The sequence below is a fragment of the Oreochromis niloticus genome, linkage group LG11 (assembly GCF_001858045.2).
Source record: "Oreochromis niloticus isolate F11D_XX linkage group LG11, O_niloticus_UMD_NMBU, whole genome shotgun sequence".
Lineage (NCBI taxonomy): Eukaryota > Metazoa > Chordata > Actinopteri > Cichliformes > Cichlidae > Oreochromis > Oreochromis niloticus.
In genome coordinates this window covers 37869092-37892618 of record NC_031976.2, presented here as the reverse complement: position 1 = coordinate 37892618, position 23527 = coordinate 37869092, and the positions used below count along the sequence as shown (strand labels likewise).

General features: G+C 44.5%; 2 protein-coding genes and 1 long non-coding RNA gene across 3 annotated transcripts; 2 read left to right on the top strand and 1 right to left on the bottom strand.

Moving 5' to 3' along the window:
* The first annotated feature begins 2262 nt into the window (after nucleotides 1-2262).
* si:dkey-11p23.7 (V-set and Ig domain-containing protein) lies at nucleotides 2263-6234 on the top strand. Its single transcript, XM_003451222.5, has 3 exons — nucleotides 2263-3004; nucleotides 4576-4965; nucleotides 5195-6234. The coding sequence occupies exons 1-3, from the start codon at nucleotides 2857-2859 to the stop codon at nucleotides 5617-5619; spliced, it is 963 nt and encodes a 320-aa protein (XP_003451270.2). The 5' UTR covers nucleotides 2263-2856; the 3' UTR covers nucleotides 5620-6234.
* Nucleotides 6235-7517: 1283 nt separating this feature from the next.
* Nucleotides 7518-16206, bottom strand: LOC102079768 (IgGFc-binding protein). The gene is made up of 5 exons (XM_005455973.4): nucleotides 15325-16206; nucleotides 14836-14897; nucleotides 14651-14727; nucleotides 10171-11325; nucleotides 7518-8891 (listed from the first exon to the last, which is right to left on the bottom strand). The coding sequence occupies exons 3-5, from the start codon at nucleotides 14700-14702 to the stop codon at nucleotides 8473-8475; spliced, it is 1626 nt and encodes a 541-aa protein (XP_005456030.1). The 5' UTR covers nucleotides 14703-14727; nucleotides 14836-14897; nucleotides 15325-16206; the 3' UTR covers nucleotides 7518-8472.
* A 1937-nt stretch (nucleotides 16207-18143) lies between these two features.
* On the top strand, nucleotides 18144-20622 carry LOC109204174 (uncharacterized). Its single transcript, XR_002063733.2, has 3 exons — nucleotides 18144-18440; nucleotides 19537-19707; nucleotides 19788-20622. It is a non-coding gene; the product is annotated as an uncharacterized LOC109204174 (long non-coding RNA).
* Nucleotides 20623-23527: the final 2905 nt, after the last annotated feature.

Genomic DNA, 23527 nt, shown 5'->3' with positions numbered 1-23527 from the left:
ACTTTTATTCCACAATCAGAGAGAAAGAAACAGAGAGAGAGTGCAGGACAGACAGACAGGTGACAGTCTCAGGTGTATACACTGCTACAAAACAGCACAAGAGAAGGAGGATTTAGTGTTTGTGTTATTACGAGTGCTAAACAAGAAGAGTTCCAGATGGTCCAGTGGACACATGTGTGACTCCTGTGATTAAAGCATCTTTCTTTCATCTTAACGAGTGAACCGTCAGCTCGTTCAAACACACGTTAAAGTCCGTTTGGCTCCACACCACCGAACAGAGGCAGCAATATAACATAGCTAACATTAACAGTGCAGTGAATCCTGCTTGTGCCGTCATATTCAGGACTGCAAACCGAGCAGCATCACTGACTTTCAGCTTGTTGTGTTTGTGGATATATGCAGGGGCGGATCTAGAGAAATTTTCTTAGGGTGGCAAAGAAATCAAAGCCCTTTTTTTTCAAACACATATGCAGGTGGTTACATATGGTTAAAATGATTCAAATGCAGTAAGTATACATGTTTTTCATATAAATATAGTCTATAACTTAATTATTGTCTGTAGCCCACATAATTACACACTTTAGTTACATAAAACATGTGAGTTTTGATCTTATGTACTGTACAGCCTGTATAATAAATAAATATGTAGCCCAATAAGTATAAAATCCAGAAAGCTACACAACATGGGGCGGTTCATTTACAAATACAAGTCTAACTTAAGTTTCACTGTTTTTTGTTAGAAAACAATCACATTGTTACAGCTTAAATTACACAAAATGTAAGAAATCTGCACTGTCATGAACAAAAATTTAAACCTAATTTTTCATGATTTGTTGGATTAACCCTCTGAGGTCTGAAATACAAGCGGCCATTTTTGACTCCTTTTGAGTTTATGTTTGTATTTCACCCTCAAATTGTTTCATATTAGTTTTCCCCCTTGCCTTGTTTGGTATCATTCTTTTCAGCTCAACTGAATTTAGTTGCTTTTTTCACTGACATACTGCATTAATATTACTGATCTGAAATCACACAAAGAACTTAAAATCCTAGTAGTATTTTTTACTGTAAAAAAACAGACATGTTGAGTAAATGTTTATAACTTGAAATTTAAATATAAATTGTACATTTTGTAAACATATACAACTATTTCTCTAAAAATGCAGCCAATACACCTGCTGTTTTTTCATTTTGTACAACCATTTAAAAATATTACTAAAACTAAAATGAGAGAACAATCAGGTGTCGCAATAAGATGCCCCACAAATGATGTGTGCCAGTAAAAAAAAAAAAGTTTGTCCACCAAAAGACAGAAGAGAGCAGCACAGGGATAAACCTGCAGGCCTGACAACAGCAGGTGTATCACTCCGCTGGTTTTCTACTTAGTGACACTGTTTACGTTGCAAATGTGCCTTTGTGACATTCATTAGTGCCCTCACTGACACACACAACAAAACGACTACACAACAGAACAGCTACACAAGACAACACAACACACTAAGTATACACTCCACACTAAACGTCACAAATCTCCCACATCTAAAAACTCTCCCCTCTTCCTAAACAACAACATCCCACGTGTTGACTTTTTTTTTTTTTTTTTTTTTTTTTTTTTTTAAAATTGGTCGACATGGTGCATTTTCCCACCGATAGGAAAGAGGTGGCTCTTTTTCCCCCCTTTCTTTACTGTGTGTCCTTAGAAAACGCTTAAAACACACACACACAAAATCGTGACGACAGTATTTAGTAAAAAGCGTGGCTTATATATATTATCATAACTCTGGATTTACTGGCCTGTAATTAAAATTTAAAAACTTTGAAGTCCGAACTTTCAATGTGGGCTGAAACAGAGACTCAGGGTGGCTGCAGCTTGTTGCTATGTCAGCTTACATCAGTCATGTGATTTGGAGGTGCAGCGTGTCCATGGACCACAGAGGGGTAATAACACTCACCTTCCTTCCATTTCCAGAGTGTAACATCCAACCACCTGTGCAAAATCCGAAATTCCCATGGTGTTGTTCAAAATGTGCTCTGGCACAATCAGAAGCATCGCTTGCTACTGAAAACAAGAAAAAAGCCCGTCAGCTATGGGCTGAACCATTTGTTAATGGTGGAGGGGGGAACACTATCCAATATATTCAGTTTTAGCATTTATATTCACTGTTGACTGTAACTACGCTCAAACTGTTAATGCCATCTTATTTTAATAAACAACACTGTCATATGCAAAACTGGGGTGGCACTTGGGGTGGCAAGGGATCATTTTAGGGTGGCACTTGCCACCCCATGCCACCCTTCTAGATCTGCCCCTGGATATGTGTGTCACACCTGCGTGATTTCTGCCGACTTGACCTTACCTGTCTGCTTGTCAGCTTTTCAGCACCTTCTCTTATTACCAAATATGAACGATAGGATCTAAAATACAGACAAACCGTAATATTTTACTATTAATTGTTTTATCTTTACTTACAATCAGGATGTAGAGTCCTGAGGACAAAACAGCGACTACACAGGATCCTAGTACAGTATATAAAATATTAAAAATAAAGCAGTAGTTAATCTAAAATATTACTAAGAAAAGAAAAAACATAAAATAACGCAACAGGCATTGTGAGATTGCAGAGTGCACAGATGACATGCGCATGTTCGGCATGTTACTCGTGTATTTCTTGGAGTATTTCTACATTATTGTACTTGTACACGAGTAAATGGTGTGAATACTTTGATCCAAACATGCTGAGCTGATTTTACTTCTGCAGCTCAGACCTGAGGTCCTCTTCACGGTTTCAGTCACGCAAACACAACAGAGTTCAGATCACATGGAAGCTTGACAGGGTATAAATAGAGAAACGGAAAATCATGAGCGACGTTCTGGGAGGGACTGACTCACACACACACACACACACACACACACACACACGTCCTGTTTCTTTGTCTTATCTGCTCGGTGGTCGGATCATGGACGCCCGGCTGCTCTGCAGCACTCTGCTGCTGTCCGTCACACGAGGTGAGCCGATTTACGCACCTGCACGTCGTCTTAATGTGTCAGGATGAGATGTCATTTCTGTGCTTTAATACAGAGAGAAGCGTCCTCGCAGATTCTTTCAGAGAACAGCAGAATTTTAGAAAAGTGATGAAAAGTTTAAAAATGAGCCAAATGTATAATAAGTGTGCTTTATTTGCCGATTGTGTGTCTGTTGTGTCTCTGAATCACATCAGTGCTTCACAAACTGCCTCAAACTTGAATTATTTGTAATGACCACCAGGGGGCGACTGGTCCGGTTCTAAAAGAAGTCTGATTATAAGTCTGTGAGAAATGGACACTCAGCTGATCTCTGTGAACTGACTTTCAGACGGTTGTTGTTTTCGGGTCTTATTAAATAAAATAATGATGTTAGATTATTGTGACAAAGGAGGCTAAAACAGGGTGTGGTTTTGAATGAGGCTACCATGTGACTGAGAACTCACTGGCCTATGAGTGTGCAGAGTCATGACCACGCCCACCCACCGTCTGGAAACAACAAAAGCTTGTGCTCCCTGCAGCTTTTCCTTAAACCTGAATCACCGTGAATGATTGTGCTGTTAGTCATTTTGCTAACAGCATCACAGAGTTCAGGGACTAACAGCTCATTTAGCACTGATACCCCATCGTACCCGACGGGGCCCCCAGGGAGACACAGGGTCAAAGGTCTTCTCCAAATCCAAACTACACGTGCAGAGTGTCTGGACGAAGTCACACAGTGAAATATTCTCAAGAGGACAAAATGCTGAGCGGCTTTCCACGGCCAAGACAAAAACTGCACTGCTCATCATGAAGGTTGGTCCTGTGCAGTATCCCATGGTAATCCTCCCGAAGATGTAGCACATCCTCCTCACATCTGTTTGTGAGGACTAATTTTCCGGTCAGTGTAAAGAAAACAACATTTAGACTGAATCATCAAAGCTTTTCCGCTAGCGCAGCTAGGAGTGAGAAACCAAACCAGAGACACCTGCTGGCCGGGGTACCAACACATTTAGCCAACTTTCTTGCCACCTTCAAGAAAAATAGCAAAGAAACCTTTGAGACCTCTCTTCCATTCTTTCAGGACCCTTAAGACGTTTGGGCGGCCCTTTAGAGGGTCAGACCACAGTTTGAGACCCATTTGTCACAGAGGAACAGCTTACTGTACGGTTAGCCATGCTAGCACCTGCAGCCTTCTTTCTGTGCAGGTTAGCATGCTCAAACCAGTGCAGGACATTATGACTCAGGTGTGACACAGCTCACATACAACAGCTCAAGTACTGCAACATTCAAACACAGACAGTCCACTGCAGCTACAGCACCAGCTAGTGGCAGGTGGCTGCATCACATCTGCTCCCTGCAGTTAACCACTCAGGTGACATCAGTAAACTATGAAGTTTAACCTTCTTCTGGGGCTGACCAGCAACAGCAGCAACATTCTCCTACTTACAACAGATTTTTACTTGAACTGTTACCAATCTGAGGCAAATGCCTAAAAAACGAGACATGGAAGCCGTAACTTTAACTTTTGAACCTTCTTAGACAGTTAAGAGCTAAAACTACTGTTTTCCCATCAGCACTCAGCTCTGCAGATGACGGCTGGTTCGTGAAGGTTCAGCCGGAGGTACGAGGCATCGAGGGCTACCCGGTGGTGCTGCCGTGCACCTTTGGCCATCCGCAGCACTCCCAGCATTCCTCCCTGCAAGTTGTGTGGCGTCTGGGCCACGGCCAGGGAGCCACTGTCCTGTACCGCTGCACCAGCCGGTCCGGAGCCCCCACCTGTGAGCCAGGGCCGAAGCAGGACCAGCGCTATCGACTGGAGGGAAACCCGAGGGAGCACGACCTGTCGCTGCGCATCAGTAACACCATCCTGCAGGATAATGGACGCTACTACTGCCGAGTGGAGGTTCAAGGACGAGAACACATCAGCTTCGAGGACAAGATGGGGACCAGACTGAGAGTGGAAGGTACTGTCCAAATCACTCTGCCCACAGCTGACCCAGAAACATCTAGCACTTGTTCTTCAGCAGCTTGGTGTAGTGAAGCTTTTTGAAACACAGTCAGCTGATTTTAAGGGTGGATTTTCTATTACAGCAGCTAGCTGGCAGCTAGAACCTTTAAACTCGGTGGCTGTGAAGTAGGATTAAGATGCATGAAGGCTTCCACAGAGTCTGACTCCTCTTCCTCCTCCTCCAGCTCCTCCAAAGATCCTGGGCCTGTCGGTGGAGGGCACTGAGCAGTCCGGGTACAGAGCGCTGTGTCGGGTCCAGGGCTCCCCGTTGCCGGACGTCCAGTGGCTCGGCCCGGACGACCTGCTGGAGGGCTCTCTGCTCAGGCCGCTGGCTCAAGGCTCCACCGGCCACTACCACACAGTCAGCCAGCTGAGAGACGTGGAGCCAGGCCAACAGTACACCTGCAGCGCCTCCAACCCACTGGGTAAAGAGCAGGCCACTCTGTATGTCCTGCCTCCCCAGCCCCCCCTCTCTCTGGCCGGGGCTTCACCTCCTCTCCTGCTCCTCCTGTCGGTGTCTGTGGGGGCAAAAGTCCTCCTGCTGGTGGGGATGGGGGTGTGGATGGTGCAGGGCGGAGCTCTGCCTGGGCTCAGCTGCTGGAGGAAATGACTGATGCCATTTAGAAACACTTCACTTAGTGTATGAGCATGATAAAAATAAATGTAATCATTGAGTTAGAACAGTATAAGCTGATCAAACAGCCAGTAAACATCATAAACCATGTCTGAATTTGAATAACCTAAAATTACTCAGTTTTATCTGCTGATGAGAGAAATTACATCCCTCACTGCTGAAAACAAGAGTTAATAAAGGTAAAAAGATCTTCTGTGTATGATTCCTGCTTTGATTTGGTGAACATGACACTGATGAGTCTGTAGCCGCTAAACTGGTGACCTAAATCTTCACCACCACGTCTATATACATACAAGCATAAGGGGAGAGAGTGAATCAGCGCTCGGAGTACGGACACTGGGCCGGCTTTAAACACACCATTTATTTTTTTAGAAGAACAGCCAGAATCACAAGTAGGAGTTAAAATCCCCACTATAGAATAAAAATAAATGTTCCCAACCCGCTAAAAAGCCCTGCAGGCAGAGATTAAAATACAATTAAAAAAATCAAAGCTAAATGAATGTCCTTTTTATACGATAAAACGTCCCCCCCAGAGTCCTCTATTCCCAGTGTCCAACCACACACACTCGGGCAAATGTTCCTTAGCTGAAAGAGACAGAAGGGGAGCTCCTCTTCCGGGATGGGACAATCTCGCCAGCAGAAGGCCAGGGAGGAGGCTCCTATCCCCACCTGGCGGCGCGTGACCGTGCAGTCCAGCCACTCTCCGCACCCGCACACGGCTTCCCTCGTAGCCCGGCCCTAAAACAACAAACACGGGCCAGCAACGTAGTCGGCATAGCCACTGTTACCCTTCCCCGGCAAAACCACGCCTAGCGCCCAACAGTGGGAAAGCGATACTCACGGATGCAGGCAGAGGCGTCCCCTCTGCCCTACTGTGGATTTCATGCATCGCCTCCCACTGTTGCTATTCTGTCCGTCAGAACTGAATCGCCGGGTTATGCTGGCCGATCGCCGGAAGTCTCGTGACGCCGCACAGGCAAGCCGGTCCTTCTATACATGCGCTCGTCTGCACACGTTCGGTTTCCTGCTCTTCGCTTTCCGTGTGTCTCTTCTCCTGTCTTTGCGCTCACTATCTCCCTTAAGTCAGTTTGGCGGCCAATAGGCCACCTCGGGGGCACGCCCCCACCTCACAGGTGCACGCAATTATCTGTCCAATCCACAGTGGAATAAAAAAAGAATACTGTACAACAACACAAAACACAGTATAAATATGGAATAAAATCATGCAATAAAAATTATTACAATAAGATCATGCAACTAAAATTGACACTATACACCAACACACAGTCCAATCCAAAACAAAACATAAGAACACAATTTTCCACTGTGTGACAAGTCCTCAGCTGTCACTACAGCAGAGCCGTCAGTATGGATCATAATCGCCCTCACAGATCCATGAAGCACAAAGGGATATGGTGTGCCTAATAAAGTGGCTGGTGAGAGTACATAGAAATGCAGTTGACTTCTCTGCTCAACATTAACCTAATTTGATGTACACGGACTGAAAGTTTCTTTATTTAAGCAATAAACTAGAATTAATCAACTAGACTGAGTTGTTTACTTTGTTTTTGCTTTACTTTAATTACCAAATTATTTCAGTTTTTTTACAGGAAACTTTTAAGGAAATAAGAAAAAAGTCTGAAACAACTGATGAGTAAAAATGAGCATCATCTGCAAACTTAATTTCATAATATTTGTTGAAATTTGCTCATTAATGTAGATATTGGATATTAAATCCATTTAACAGTAAAGCTGGTAAAGTCCTTAAATTCTTAGACTGACAATAAAGAATATTTAGAGTTTAAAAGTGTACAGATATTAATGTTTTTGGACGTTTTTGTACTGGGAACAAATAAAAGACCAACAGCATCGGGTTTGTCACAGCAAAACAGATTTATTGATACGTCGTTGAGTCCATGATTGACTGGAATTATCATTTTTACAATAAAACTGGTGCATAGATGATTCTGACCAATCAGACTGCAGAGTCAACAGTTCAACATACAAACTCTGCTGAGTCGACTTCAAACCGGTAAATATGAAGCATCAGGATGACGAGGTTACCTGTAAACTTTTCATTCAGCTCAGTTTACGAATCCTTAAACAATAAAATCACACTTGAATTTCCATCTTCAGTTTGTAATGAAGAACTATCCTATCAGCAGACAGCAGCAGGACGGGTCACCAGTCATTCAGCAAAGGGAAGCTAACATCTATAAGCAAACACCTTAAACAGTAAATATGAGTTATCATCACTCTCATTTCCACCTGCTGAAGCTTCTGCACAGCTGATTATGACCAAAGGCTGGTGCTGACAGATGAATGTTGTTTACATATTTTGTGACTGTCGACCAAATTCAGTTCTAAGTTTAAAACGCTGATGTCATCAAAGACACGAAGCTCAAACACTTTAAATATTGACAAATAAAAGTTCACACTCTCTCAGAGGAAACAGGAAACCAGTGATGCTGCACACTGGTTTCCAACCACTGTACCAGTACGATCATAACATTTCCCAGTCAGATCAGCAGACATATACAAAGGAACATCATCTGCAAAGTGAAACTTTCTTAAATGCTTAGTTACAGATTTGTTTTGTTTTTCAGGAAAAAGATGCTGCTGGTTTGTTGCTCAGGTGTCAGCATCACGGTGTGCTGTGAAGAAACCCTCAGACTAAACTAGAGTACTTGCACCAAAATATCTTTGCATCACCTGTTTTTCTTCTACAGAGCCATAAAATATTAATGCGACTGGCAGCTACAGCATGGTTATATGTGAGTAGGATGAGAAACTAATGACAGTGCAGAGCTGCAGAGGAGCGTTCCGGTCCTATATGGGGAAGAGCTCCGGCTCCTTGTAGCAGATATAATGAACATCCTTGCAGCAATCGTCGTCGCTCCACTCAAAGTCCGTGCCATTTCCCAGACTCATGATGGCGCACTGGCCTTCCTCCACCCCACCGGGCTTACCGTCACCCCAGTTGGTGCTGTTGACGCTGTCCCCGTTCACCCAGTACCACTGCCCATTCAGCGAACTGCGCCGCATGCCGATCCACACCTCTTGTATAGCGTTGCTATTTAAAGACCTGTTCTGGTTAAGTTTGCCATAGATCTGTTTCTGGAGGTCTGTGCTCGACAGGCAGAGCAGCTCCAGGTTGCTGTCAGTGCAGTTTTTAAAAGATTCACGCCAACCATTGGGTTGTTCTTCCAAGTCCACAACCTCGGGAGTCACGACGCAGCCCCTGAAATCTGTTCGGGAAGAAGAAGAAGAACAGAAGACTAAACATTAAAGGCAGGTAGCAAACGTCTGAGGTGTAAAGTTGTTTAGGGTGCAGTCGTTCACACATTTATTTGCAGGAAGCAGCTAAGGAGTCAGCTTTTTTTCCTGCTAGACTCCTGTTTTGTCTCATCTGTGTTTCTGTCTTTAAATTTCTTCTAGTTTTTATTTCATATTTCAGTTGTTGTTGTTATTGCAGCTCTGTCATGCTCACTGCGCTGTGTGTTCGACATTTCTGTGTTTCCATCATTCAGTCCTTCCCTATAATAACATTCTTCCCACTTATATACCCGGCACATCTCAAAGTTTAGCTTCACAAAGGCAAGCGTTTCTGTATTCTTTATTTATTCCTGTTTTAATTTTGATGATTATGGCTCACATGTGTGAGCTGCAGTGTGTTCAATCCACACAACCGTGAGGAAGACTCCTGTCCAGATGAAGATCACCAACAGGCTCCACGAGGTGGGTGGAGTCAGGCTGGCTGTACTCACAGTGCAGCATATTAATGCATGACGACTGCAGCTCTGCAGAACTTGGGAGACCTTCCTGTGGAGTGCACCGAGGCTGGTGTCAGGAGCCACCACAGAGAGACGTCTTCAGCGCTCCTAATATCAAAGCGCTCCTGAACCCGAGACGGCATCAGAGACATCTTACCTGGAATAAAGACCGAAAGACCTGGACTGTTGCTCCATGCTCCAACTTCTCTTTCCACATGAAATTAAAGGCTGCATCAGGCTCCTGGATTCTTGACAAGCAGATACAGAATCTAAGGTGTTTGAAGTGCAGCGCGAGTCTGCGGTGGGCGATGATTCGGGGCTATGTGGCTGCTGACGAGCTTTAAGGCCTTAGCACCCGCCCACAGCTCACCTGACCTGACACCCCACAGCAAATCTGTGGGAGAGGTCAAACATCTGACCCACAACTCCAAGCTGAAGGTCTGAAAGCAGCTGCGCTTCAGTAAGACCTCAGCAGGCACACGCTGAGCCCCTCCATGACTCGCCAAAGTGCTGAGCGCTCAGGTGAGCACGCGTCAGAGGCTGGACGAGAGTCCTGCGACTGATCTTAAGGAATGCATGTCTGATTTTAATGACATATGAGACACAATCATCACAATAAAAAGTCTTGATCTGCATTAATTACAGATATGTACCAGCCTTTTTAGATGCACGGGTACATATCTGAGTTTTATTGATGTATCCTGCACACTGTGGATATTATCACTAACTGTGGAAATCAGCAGCAATTCCTCACCTGGGCTTGAACTGATGACAGGTGCCTGGTTCCCAATCAAAGTGCTTCCATTGTTTCCCTGAAAGTAGACGGCCATTTTGGAGGAAGTGTGCCAGATGACAGTGGTACCCAAACTCAGAAGAACTTGTGTCGAGCTGTAACCAGTCCCCCCCAGTGTCTTCCAGTCTGCACTTGATATGCGGTCCTTTCCAACACGAACCCCATCGGTGACGTTACTGCTGACCACGATCACGGCGTAGTTATTGGAGATCACGGGGAATGCTGTGACCACAAAGCAGCAGGCAAAGTTTGCCGTTGGGATCAGAGGGAGGAGTAAGCCTGGCCGGTAGAGGATGGCTGTGCCGGCTACATCATACATCAGCGAGCTTGAGTCGTAGGGTTTGACGCTGGTGGAACCGTTCTGTGCCAAAAGTACCCTCGTCTCTCCCTCAGCATCCTTGGCCAATAATGGAGGAACTAAGTACTTCAGCGTCGCTCCTGGGGCTGGCGGCAGAATGGTGTAGAGCAGCCCGCAGCTGCAGTTGCCCAGGATGGCGCAGGGGTGGCCAAAGAGGACGGCCACTGGCTTTTCAGCCGTCACATTTTTAAACCCTGCGCCCTCCTCCAACCAGATCTGAGCGACCTGGCCTGACTGGAGGGAAACTTCTTGTGTCTTTAATCCTTCGACGGTCACGTTGTTTTGCTCCTGAACTCCGTTGACGATAATGATTCTGAACGGGCCTCGCTCCGTCACCGTCTGCACAACTAAGTCCTGAGGATTATTTGTGCCGGGAATTGTGGGTATTGGTGGGATGAGGTACTTTGTGCTGAGTTTGTCTGTAGGTATGACGACAGCAGTCTGCAGACTGTCTTGTTTAAGGCTGATGGCTTGAACGATGATATTTTTGTTGCTGTTAATGGTCAGAGTATTGTTGGAGATGTTTTGCTTCCCGAGTTCCAGCGTTGCATTCGCAGTGAAATTCCAAACACCTCCAGCGTCCAGGTCCCGATGCTTAGGATTGCCGTACTGTTGAAGTGTGACTGTTGTCCCGTCTTTCAAAGCAGTGATTTTGACCATGTTTGTGGGCGGGCTGGGGTAGTAGTTGGCGATGTTCTCCGGAAACACAACAGTAAAGTTTTGGCCAACATTGTCGTAGGGCACAGGGGCTGTGGACTCTGGGGAGAGAAAAAACAGTAGCTGTTTAATGAAGAAGAAACACTACGTAAGACAGGACGGTCTTCGTCCTTCCTGTTGCTTCAGTCTCAGTGTTTCTACGACATTTCCAGGAATTCTGGTGAAAATTATTCCAAGAGAAATAAAAAGAAAATTCTGGATGATTTAGCAGATATACTGGTGTGATGGGGACGTTCCAGGAGCGGGGCTCTGAAAATCAAAAACCCTGCCTGATTTAAATTTGGCTCGGTCTATCCCAGCATCCTCTGTCACACCAACCCTCTGCATAACCTCCTTCCTCCTGCCTGCAGCTCCATCCTTAAACACCATCTCAGCCTCTCTGGCTCTGAGCATCCCTCTGACTCATTTCTGATCCTGTCCTTCCCGCTCATGAACATTGAGCCCCGTGTCTTTGTGTCGGCGCCATCGTGCTACGACGTTTGTCTCCACACATCACAGCAGGTCTCACTGACTGAGAATAAACTGTGCGACGGAGGATCGAGTGGGCAGCCAAATTTAAATGAGACGAGGTTCTGATCACACCTCCTGTAACAAACAGTGAAGCCGTCACAAATCACTGAAAATCAAAAACATGTAAACACAGATAAAGATTGCAGACTGTATATTAAAGATGGCCGTAGCCGGCCTCGCCTGGTTTGTGGAGGAAGTCTGACTTTGACACGTTTTGGTCATCACCATCGTGATGTGTTTTTTTAAACCAGAGCTGATTGTCATATTTAATAGCAGCTAAGCCTGATAACTGAATTTGATCTTCAGTCAGGTGATCATTTTTATAGCAACAAGCAGACTACAGTCAAAATGTACTGACCCATCACTCCCTCAGAGTAAGTGGAGCCCAGCTCATTGGCTGGTTTGAACAGCAGGTGGGTGGAGCTTCTCTTTATTTTCCTCTTTATTTTCATAAAGACCCAAGCAGTGTTGCCAACTCCTCAGTAAGGAAAATCGCTATTGGCTGTCCTAAAAGTCGCTAGAAGTCACTAAATGACGTCATCGCCTAATTTGCAGAATTGGTTATACTAATGTAATTGTAACCTACATTGTAGGAGAGAAAAATAACATCGTGGAAGAGACATAAAGTGAGTAAAAAACGTCCTAAATGCATTTAGAATTTATTTAGAACTACAAATTAAATTTCTTTTAGCAATTATTGTTTTTTTTAATGTCATAATTCCAACCCTGCTCCTTTATCCGGGCTTGGACCGGCAAAAGTGACCCGAAATTGGCACTCTGGTGGAGTTACTTTGTGTGTGTTTATAAGTAGTTTTAAACCTCGTGATCCACAAAACAGCATAACAGTAAAAGAAGAACTGACTGCGTTAGTCAGTGCGGGAGCAGCGGCTTCGCTCATGTGCAGTTTGGACGCATAGGTGTGAACATCTCCTGCCCTGATAGCAGCTGGGGGAGGACTATCCTCCGCCTGTAAGCGCTTTGGCACGGGTGAGGTGCCGATGGCAGCACCGCTGCTTGTTGAGAGTAAGAGCGATACGTCCTAATAACAGCAGACAAAGTCGCCAGATTAGTCGCTTTTTAGAAAAAAACTCGCTAAGGCGGTCTGAAAACTTGCTAAATATAGCGACAAAGTCACTAAGTTGGCAACACTGGACCCAAGAGCAGAAAAGCTGAAGGCTAACAGGGATGACGTTACACACACTGACACCCTGATTATTGTCAGGAGTGTCATGTGTGGAGGCGAGGAAGAGATGACCCAAACGCTGGACTCACGGTGCAGGATAATGGGGTTTATTGTAGGTAGGTTGGATGAACAGAACATGAACTGAAATGGCTGACTGGGTGGACGACTGACTGAATGGCTGACTGACTGATCTGAACATACATGCGGAGAGACGACATTAACATCAATGACACGACAGTGAACGAGTGGAAACAGAGGACTTAAATACACAGACTGATGAGGATGATAATGAGAGACCGGTGAGTACACAGCTGAACATAATCTGGCTAATAACACAAGAGACGAGCTGACACAGGAAAAGCAGGAAGTGAGAACATTGATGTGGCAACATAATGTAAACATAACCTAAACGTGACAAAACTGAAAACACTGGGTCACCGACCCAGGAACCCTGACAATTATAAGCCGTGTTAAATCTCGTTTAAGCCGAACACAGAAACACACTCAGCGGGTACATCCGATGCTTGAATCAGCTGAACAGGAATAAAAAAGCCACCCTCTGTTCTTATGAAGAGGGGAGCATCTCATGTCGTCATAGCAACGGATCTGCACGTCCCGCGACATCATTAATATGCGACACCTACAGCAAAGGCAGTGACCAGGTGGGAGGGGTGATAGTCTGCCCCGTTGTCCATCTTTATATACAGTCTGTAATGTTTCACATGTAGCATCTGTGACCCCAAACTGCAGGTGACCCAAAAGAAGCCCAGGTGGTATGGGCTCAAAATGTGGTCATAAATATTTTGTACTTGTAAAAAGATTTGTGTGTGGACTTAGCCAAAAAAATCCCTGCAAGTCACAAGTACGAATTTTGACCCTATTTTTCTTCCTTTCATCTGATTGGTCAATGTCATGTCAATCACAAATGTAACAATCCAATCAGAGGTCAGATGGGTTTGGCTGTCGGAGGGGCGCTTTTTTTGAACTGCAGGTCCTTGAAGGGAATCAGCAAAAACCCCAGAAACTCTTGTAGAGGACATAAAGTCAGAGATAGAAACGACAAGGAGCAGGTGCATCTAGTACAGGTAGAGCTGCTGCAGAAACCCACAGAGCTCAGCAGCCAGCGCAACAAATTCTGGATCCTTTGCTTTTAGTTAGCAGTTAGCATTAGCAGCACATGCTGCGTCCGATGTGAAAGGACCTTTATGCTGCGCACTGTGACTCACAGCAATGGTCCCGGGTCAGCCCTGACTTTGTGTTAAACTAATCCTAAAGTAATAATGGTATTTCTAACCACTGACATACCACAACTTTATCCTTTCAACAGCTGCTGAAAGTTAGCGGACCTAGCTGCTATCGGATATTTATATAGAGATCCTCCAGCTTCAAACTGTATTACCCTTCAAGGACCTGCAGTTCAAAAAAGTGCCCCTCCGACAGCCAAACCCATCTGTTCTCTGATTGGATTGTTACATTTGTGATTGACATGACATTGACCAATCAGATGAAAGGAAGAAAAATAGGGTCAAAATTCGTACTTGTAACTTGCAGGTGTTTTTTTGGCTAAGTCCACACACAAATCTTTTTTACACATACAAATTCTTTTTACAAGTACAAAATATTTATGACCACATTTTGAGCCCATACCCAGGTGTGGTGATTGTCGGGTTTACCTGAGCTCCTCCCTCCCAGCAGGAGGAGGAGGAGGAGCAGCAAAGGATACATGGTGGAGGAAAACACCAACGTCTCCCTGCGACGTACAAACACACGTAAAGAAACAAAGGATTACATGAGATTAATGTCCTGGTGCTGCTTAACTTTGAGTACAAAATCATCTGAGTTATGAAGTCACATTTACCTCAGTGTATCATCAAATTATAAACGTGGCTTTGTGTGATTTTGATATGAAGCTTCAAGTTTCTGTCGACACAAAGAAAAAAATATCAGGAAACACTGAAAAGCTGCAAACAAACAAATCTGATGTTCGAGAAAGTCGCGTTCATGTCAGATTGTTTTAGAGGTTTTCAAACTGGGAAACATGTTTAAAAAATAAATCAGAAAATAGATCACATGCAATAAACTAAAATATTTCAAAGTACATAACATTTTTTTTTTTTTTATCAAAATACAAACGTATGAAAAATAAAACCAGGCCAAACTAATGACGTGAGTAAGAGAAATGTGAGACCTGCTGATTGTTATGAGAATAAATGTTCGATAAAATTTGAAGAAGCTGAACAAACATGTAGTGTGAAACAACAAACGGCTCTGTGATCGATCGAGCTGCGAACTTTGGAAACAGATGAAAATCAGAATTTGTGCCTTTGAGAAGAAATCCGAGTCTTACCTGCGGGTCTGCGGTCAGCGGCTGACTGTGGGGAGTTTTCCACAGTCACCTTCTTTCCTGTCCTTCAGGTATGGAAACGATCATTTGTGAGTCAAACTCGCAGTGATTTGGGAGACATTTGCATGCCATGCACATCAGTGCAGGTGTGGTGGGGGCGACGGCCTCGGGACTGTTCGAGCTTCTGCAGCTAAAAGCACCAAATCTACGTCTACATCACATTATAACCGTTTAAATGTCTCATTTTGTACGTGATGTGGTCGTTTGGAGAGTGTCGGGGCGTGAAGCAGAAGCCAGCTGTTAAAGCCTGGATGATATTTTCTGTGCTCAGAAACATGACGTCTAACCACGAACTGACCTCGGCTTCCACAAACACCGCGAGTCATTCTGCTCAGGACAGTCGGCGTGCACATTAAACACGTGCTTTCCTCTGATCAGCTGATCAATAACAATAACAGTGCACAGCTCTTTCATTTAGAAACTCTGCTTCTACACGTTTCCAGCTTCAGGATATCAGAGTGCAGGTCACCTCCTGTCAAACGTTCTTCCTCTCCACCTTCATCAGGCGCTTCTGTGGACTTGCTCTCCCTCCCGCGGGGGTAATCGAGTCAAACAGTAATTAATGGATGAAGTTATTTTAGGGAAACAAAGGTCTTTGGGGGGAACTGAGGACACATTTTAAAATCAGAGACTTTTTTCTGATGAAAATACAAAAATCCAGAAAACGTATTAGTCCTGTTATCTGTTCCCATAAATATGTCCACACGTCTGTGCCTTCCTTTCTTCTTTAACAGACACTCACCTCTCCCCAAATGAAACCTGGGGTCTGGGTTTCTCTGTGCGTGTTTTACGTGCAGCTCTTTTTTATCCAACACATGCTGTGCCTCCAGCACGTGCACATACTGTGTGTAACAGTGATGCAGGGTGTGGCTGTGAGCAGTGTTGTTGCTGCAGGTCGTGCAGGGTCTGTTTCCTGATCTCATCTGGAGTCAGTTTGAAAGTCAAATCATGCTGAGCTCACTCTGAGCCGTGTTTTACAGTCAGTGTCTATTTAAATGATTCCTGTAACCTGTTTAAAGGACAACACGTCCCGTCTGTGGTGTTTAAATGAATTTGACTGGAATTAAAACCAGAAAGAGTAAATTCAGAAAACAGAGAGCAGCTTTTTAAACATCATGTAAAAATACTTTCATCTGGATTTGTTATCACAATTTAATTTAAGTTAAAAAACAACAACATAATATTACATTATGGGATGTGTTTCTGGGCTCATCGGTACTTGTAGTTCTCAGTTTGTCCAAACGGGGTGCAGTTTCCCCTCATTAAGACTCAGCAATTAATGTCCTCATTACTGCCTGACTGGGTTTCTGTTTCTGTGGAACTAAATTAGAGGAAGTTACTCACACACACACACACACACACACACACACACACACACACACACACACACTGTAATCCTCCTTGTTGCGCTGCCTGTTGTGTAACTGTGAGAGCTCTTATCTAACGACTGTCAGAGCTGCACTTTCCAGGAAAACAGCTGCAGCACTGAGGGCTTCGAGGTCATCGTTGTTAAGAAACCTCAGGTGTGTTCGAGCTGTGATTATACATCATGTGTGATAACACACTTTACCACACATCTGTATACATGCAGCACATATGTATATTTGTTCATAGTACAGCTGCATATCTGTCCGTCTGTACAGCAATATAAACATCTGTATCCTTAACTTATTTGTACATAATCTGTTCATAACTACACCCACCTGTTATCCCACCCATAATCTGCTCCTATTGCACTTACCCTCGTGCAAACTGTATTTCGTTACTCTGTATTCATACATGTGTAATGACAATAGAGGTGAATCCTCAGACAGTCAGAACTCAGACTAATAACTCTCATCATCTTCGCAGAGCTCACATTAGTGTCAGACGGACAAACTGCTCACACTGACACTCGTTAAGCTCTGCTGCACTTCTGATCCTCATTTATCCAAAGCATCTGACTGGACCGTGCCCACCACCCGGTGTCATAGTGCAGGACACTGTGTGTGCAGATACATGTGCATGTAAATATATACTGCAAAATACACTCAGTTATGTATTAATACAGCTGCTTCGTGTCTGTTTGCTTTGATGTAACTGTACTTGACGATTACTCAGTGTTTCCGAGTTACAGATTACTTTGTCACATGTCATCAGCTCATCTTTGTTTTCTGTTTCATTCAGTGTTTCAGTTTTTGTGTCACGTTGGTTTGTTTCTGCATCCAATACAAAAACAGAACAGTAGATATCCCATCTATCACAGCTTTCAGTCACTCACAGGTAAACCTGCCGTGTGTGCTCTGCAGGTGTGCACACCTGGAACATCTGTCCGTAACGTCAGACGCACAGATCAGGTAGAAGCAAAGCTGCAGCCACGACGTGAAAAACCTGAAGACCTGAGAGTGAAACACGATCTTAATAACTGCTGCTTTTGTGCAGCTGCTGTAGAGTCAAATGTGTGATTCATATCAGAGACACCATGTGACCTCTGCGGTGACAGCTGGAAGTGATGTCATGGCCTCAGTTATTGTCTCGCTGTGGCAGCATGTTATGGTTTATATGTTTACAGTCAGAGACAGTTTTTACAACCTTTTACATGTTGTTGTTCTCACAGACCTGCAAATATCAGCCTTAAATCCTCTATGTGTGTGTGTGTGTGTGTGTGTGTGTGTGTGTGTGTTCCTGTCTAGCTATCTTTGTGAGGACCGAAATCTGCATTCTATTATACTTGTGAGAACCAGCAGTCACTTGTGAGGACACACTCACTGTTCCTCACATATTCGAAGGCATTTTTGAGGCTCAAAATGTGGTTTTAGTGTCAGGGTTACAATTGGGTTATGGTTAGGGTGAGGGTCAGAGAAACCACTATGTCAATGAGGGTCCCACTAAGATAGTTGAACGGGGTTGTGTGTGTGTGTCTTTGTGTGTGTCCTCTAATCTGTAATCTGCCTCCAGATTACAGTTTGCAGGAAGTCTTAAATAATGACATCATTGTGTGGCTGTGGCCCCGCCCCCTGCATGGTATCACTCAGAGCTGGATCGTCTGTGAGAGCAGCAGCATGGCCACCTTCGTCTCGGTGAGTAATTCACATTTTATTCATTTTCGATCTGTTTTGTGTATTTTGTGTCTTTTCGGGATCATCGAGAGCTTTTTTCTCTTTGATCCTGTCACTTTTTAATCAGGATGTTTTCTTAACTCACTGATTTTCAGCAAATAAAAAACCAAAGAAAAGACTTTATGAATAATTTTAAAATAAAACAGGTTGACGGGTTTATAAGCAGCACTTCAGCTGTTCCTGTTATTTTGTCCACGCCACTGCACGCTGCTGCAATATGGATGTTTGTGTTTCACATGCTTTTATATTTTTCCATATTTACATGAGAGTGTATTCGATTTAAATAATTGTGAGGGTGTGTTTTTCATGTGTGATAGATTTTTAAAAACACGTTCTGAGAACAGTTTGTTTTTATTTTTAGTAACATTTCTGGGACTAAAAGCTGTAAAAATGAAAATAAATTTAAGCTCTGGAAGTTTTATTTTGGCATTTTTTAAAATGTTAATATTTGTTTAAAGTTTGGGCTTTTTAGAAAAAGAGGAGCTGTTTTTAAAGATGGGACTAGTTTAAAGAGTTTAATTGTTTGATCTCAATTAAACTCACCAACATGGAATAGTTTTAAAAAAGTAATCCAGGTAAAAACAACAAATGATTCTGATTTTAAAGTCGCTGTAAATCATCTGGACTCAGCAGCAGCTTCCTGGCTGTAAGCATCAGGATTCCTCAGGATAACGTGACGATGCTCCACCTTTAAATGGGTCTGACAGATGATGCTGTGAGTTTGCAGCCTGTATCTGGTGGCTCTGTGTGCTGCTGCTGTTAAACAAGGTCTAATTAAAGCAGAAGTAGGTCTGTGATGGCGGCGGCGGCCCCTGAGAGCCACCCTGCAGACGGAGCGCTCGATTTAGACCCAGCGTCCTCTGAGATCAGCTGATCCAGTCCGTCCTTGACAAACATGTAAATTAAACTTCAATCCTTAAAACGTAGCGAGCTGTCCTGCTGCTCAGGTCATGTGACGGGGACTATTTTCAGCAGCGGAATAATTTACGTTTGGTACACACTGCATGACCAGTTAACCCTTTGAGGGATGTCCTCCTCTCGTTTCTGTGTGTTCCAGCTGGTAACGTGTCAGCACTGCCCCGTCACCTCCACCCGCCGCGGCCTCATCTACAGAGACTCTTTCTCCGCTCTGTCCAGGAACCTGAGGGCCCCCGGGGCCCCCGTCACCCCCGGGCCCCCGGCCGCAGGACTTCGGCCTCTACAGCCGACGCCACTGCAGGCTCACCAGGTACGGCGCGCATCGACAAACACACAAACCAATAAAAAAAGACCACCTGATCTAATCACAGCTTCTGTCTGACCCCACAGACCTGAGCTCCCAGAATCCACTGCTCTGGCTCGCTCCAAGCAGTCTCGCAGCATGAAGCACCTGGTCCTGGCTCACCTGAGGAGGATGCTGACTCTGAGCCCCGCACAGCAGCAGAGAGGCCTCCGCCTGCCAGGCTGACCTCTGACCCGGGACACAGGAGGTGGTCCGGAGTTGCAGTGAGAGCTGCTGGACACCAGAGGGCGACAGAGGTTCAGACTGGGTCTGAGGTGGAGGAGAACTGGTGTGGTTACCTTTCCCTTTTCCCTCACCGCCACCCAGCACCTGTGGGAGGAGGCCGGACTTACCGAACGTCCTCGTCCTCTGCAGGGATGAAGAGCGCAGCAGCTGTCCACAAAGTTCTGACCAGAAGCTCCTCAGTGTGGTGGGTCTGAGCCCCACGGCACTGTGGGTAATGACTCCAGCTGCTGAAGACACTAAATATAAAAACACAATTTTATCTGCTGGAAATGAACAAAATGTTTATTATTTCTTATTATTTCTAAATCTTTTCTTTGTGTTTAAGAGGTTCAGTCGTCCCTGTGATCCTCAGATCTGTGAGTGTGTTTGTCAAACTTTTTTATTAAACAGACTTTAGACAATAATGTTTCCTCATGTTCAGCTTAAGTAAATGAGATTGATTCCTGGAGTTACTTTAGCTACTGTAATCAGTGTTAGATGATTAATAATGTGTAGCCACAGATCAGAGCAGCTGACTGTCTCGTGTCCTGAAGCAGGAGAATGAACCCACAGCAGCCAAACAGCTGATTCTGTTCAAGCGTCAAAGCTTTATGGTGAGTTTGACACTGAACTTCCGAAATAAACCCACTTCCTGTTTCTCTGTGTCTTTACTGATTGTTTGCTGGTTAATGTGAAAAAGTCAGGATGCTGTAACTCAAAGCAAACGCGTGTCATAAAGTCATATTTGATTCAAATGAAAAAACATTTAAACTGAGGAGAGGAATCGTTATATGAGCTCGTGTTGAGTCTGATGTCAGCGTCACGTCTGTAGCGCAGGATCGGTCCGTGCTCTGACATCGTCTGTGAAGGTCTGAGGGAGGATTCCAGCTGCTCGGCAGGCCCGGCTCTGCTTCGTCCTGTTGTTGCTGTCATGATGCTCCAGATGTTCTCAGCTGGTCAAAGGTCTGGACTGCAGTCTGCAGTTTAGCACGGCCCTGCTCAAACATGGCCGTCTCTGAGAAACACATCTGGATGGAGCAGATGTTGCTCTCAGACCTGTTTATACCTTTCAGCCTTTCCAGATGTGCCGGCTTCCAGCTCCAGTTCCATAGGCACTGGTTTTTAGTCCCAGTGACATTTTCAGCCTTTGGTTTCCAACATTTTAGAGACGGTCGAATTCAAAATGAGGATTTGTTTTCTAGAGTGGATAACGTGGATTTATGAGACCTGCAGATCACTGCATTCTGTGTTTCTTTAAGTTTCATACGGCATCCTGACTTTTCCAGAATTGGGATTGTGCACCCACTGGACACTTTATTAGGTACAACTCACCTCTGTCAGTGCGCCCCAGGGCAGCTGTGGCTACAATGTAGCTTGCCATCACCAGTGTGTGAATGTGTGTGTGAATGGGTGGATGACTGAATGTGTAAAGCGCTTTGGGGTCCTTAGGGACTAAGGAAAAGCGCTATACAAACACAGGCCATCTACCATTTAACTTGCTAGTATCTGCATCCATGACGAGACGCTCTCCTTCCACCAGAACATGCTCTGCTGAGATCTGTGGCTGTGGAAGTCGTGTCATGTTTAGGCTCCTAGCCTCTTAAGCCCCAACGCCCCCTGATACGGGGGCAAAAGGCAGGAGATCAGGTAGGCTTGGGGCTTAAGAGGCTAGGACCTGGCGTCCACATATGTGGACATCCCATTTTGGGTTGTCTAGACCAAAATACTAAATTTTGCTCTACAAGGGCCTGATTTCCACTGACGAGGACGTTATACTGCCACTGTCCTATCGAAATTTAAAACGAATGTCCTCATACGTGGATCTCATTTTTCTCAGAAACAAAAATCAGGTAATTCTTTGTTTTTACATTCATCAGGTCCCAATCAGCCCAAATAGCAAAGAGAAACTAAAAATGCTGCCATGAAAGAGTTCAGGTCTTAGGAGGTTAAGAAACCAGTTTGAGATGATCTGAGCTTTGTGACACGGAGCATCATCCTGCTGGAAGCGGGAGAGGCTGCCACAGTGTCAGTCAGTGGATGCTAAACTCGGATTAATGTTAATCACTATCCTTCATTATGTGCACTGATGAACATTGCTCATGCTGCTTCATCCTCCTTTATGAAAATAATTGCAAACACGTCTGAGGCAGTTTAAGGTGGAACTGTTCCAGCTCTCCTTTGGCTTTATGTCCACGATTCGGAGCGTGTGTGCCGCTGTGACGTCTTAACAGAGATGCCGAGGACTGAACAATAAAGAGGAAAGAGTTATGTAACTCCCAGAAGGTCAAAGGTCATTTGAAATATTAATTAGAAAGTTGTGCAGGCTCGGGTCTCCTGCTGACAGCTCACCGTTTAATCTGCTCTGCTAATGAAAACCAGAACGAGCGGCGCTGCTTTAAACTGCAGAGCGGCAGGAAATGACCCGAGCCCGCTCCAACAGCATGTAACCATTACTCTGAATAACTACATCACACGTTCAAATATTGTAACAATGAATGTTAAATAAACTATTTAAGGCAGGGTGGTATGTCACAGTTACAGTAATGACTTTAACCTGTTTGTGTCACGGTTCTGGGTCATTTTGACCCAGTCTTTTGAGTTCTCATGTTTTGGTTTGATTTTGCATTATGTGTTGTATTCTGATCCTCTTGTTGTGTTTTGTTGATTATTATCATATTCTATGTTTCAGCTTATTCTGGTTTAGGGTTTAGTTCTTAGGTTTTGTTCTTGTGGCCTCGTGTTTACTGTAGGTTTAGTTTGGTGTCAAGTCTGCGTCCTTGTGAATTGTTTCTTGTTTCCTGTTTTATTGTGAAGGTCTGTGTCTCATGTGAGTGTTTTCAGTTTTGCTTCCCCTGTGTCGTCTTGTCAATTACCTCCAGCTGTGTTCCCCACCTGTGTGTAATCTCCCTGTGTTCTTCTGTGTGTATTTAACTTGTGTCTGCTCATGTAGTAGTCGCTGTTCCGTCTGTACCTTCATGTGCCTCCACTCACCCTTGTTCGTGTTCATGTTTAGTAGTTTAGTTTTTCTCAGTTCAGATTATCTTTAGTTCTGTTTGCCATTTTCACCTTGTGTTTTATTTTTACAATAAATCTCCTTCACACCTCCACGAGTGCCTGCGCTTGGATCCTCCTTTATTTTCTCCACACGGCTCATCCCATTCGCCGTGACAGTTTGCTCTTTTCTCTCTGGGACGCACTTCCATTTCCTGTGTTGGAGACATCAAAACAACAAGATGTGTCCTCAGGAAACTTTCAATTCAATTCAATTTTATTTCTATAGCGCCAAATCACAACAAAAGTCGCCTCAAGGCGCTTTATATTGTACAGTAGATCGTACTATAATAGATACAGAGAAAAACCCAACAATCATATGACCCCCTATGAGCAAGCACTTTGGCGACAGTGGGAAGGAAAAACTCCCTTTTAACAGGAAGAAACCTCCGGCAGAACCAGGCTCAGGGAGGGGCGGGGCCATCTGCTGTCACCGGTTGGGGTGAGAGAAGGAAGACAGGAAGCAAGACAACTTTGTCATGGAAATGTCAAAATATTCTTAAAGTAGCAC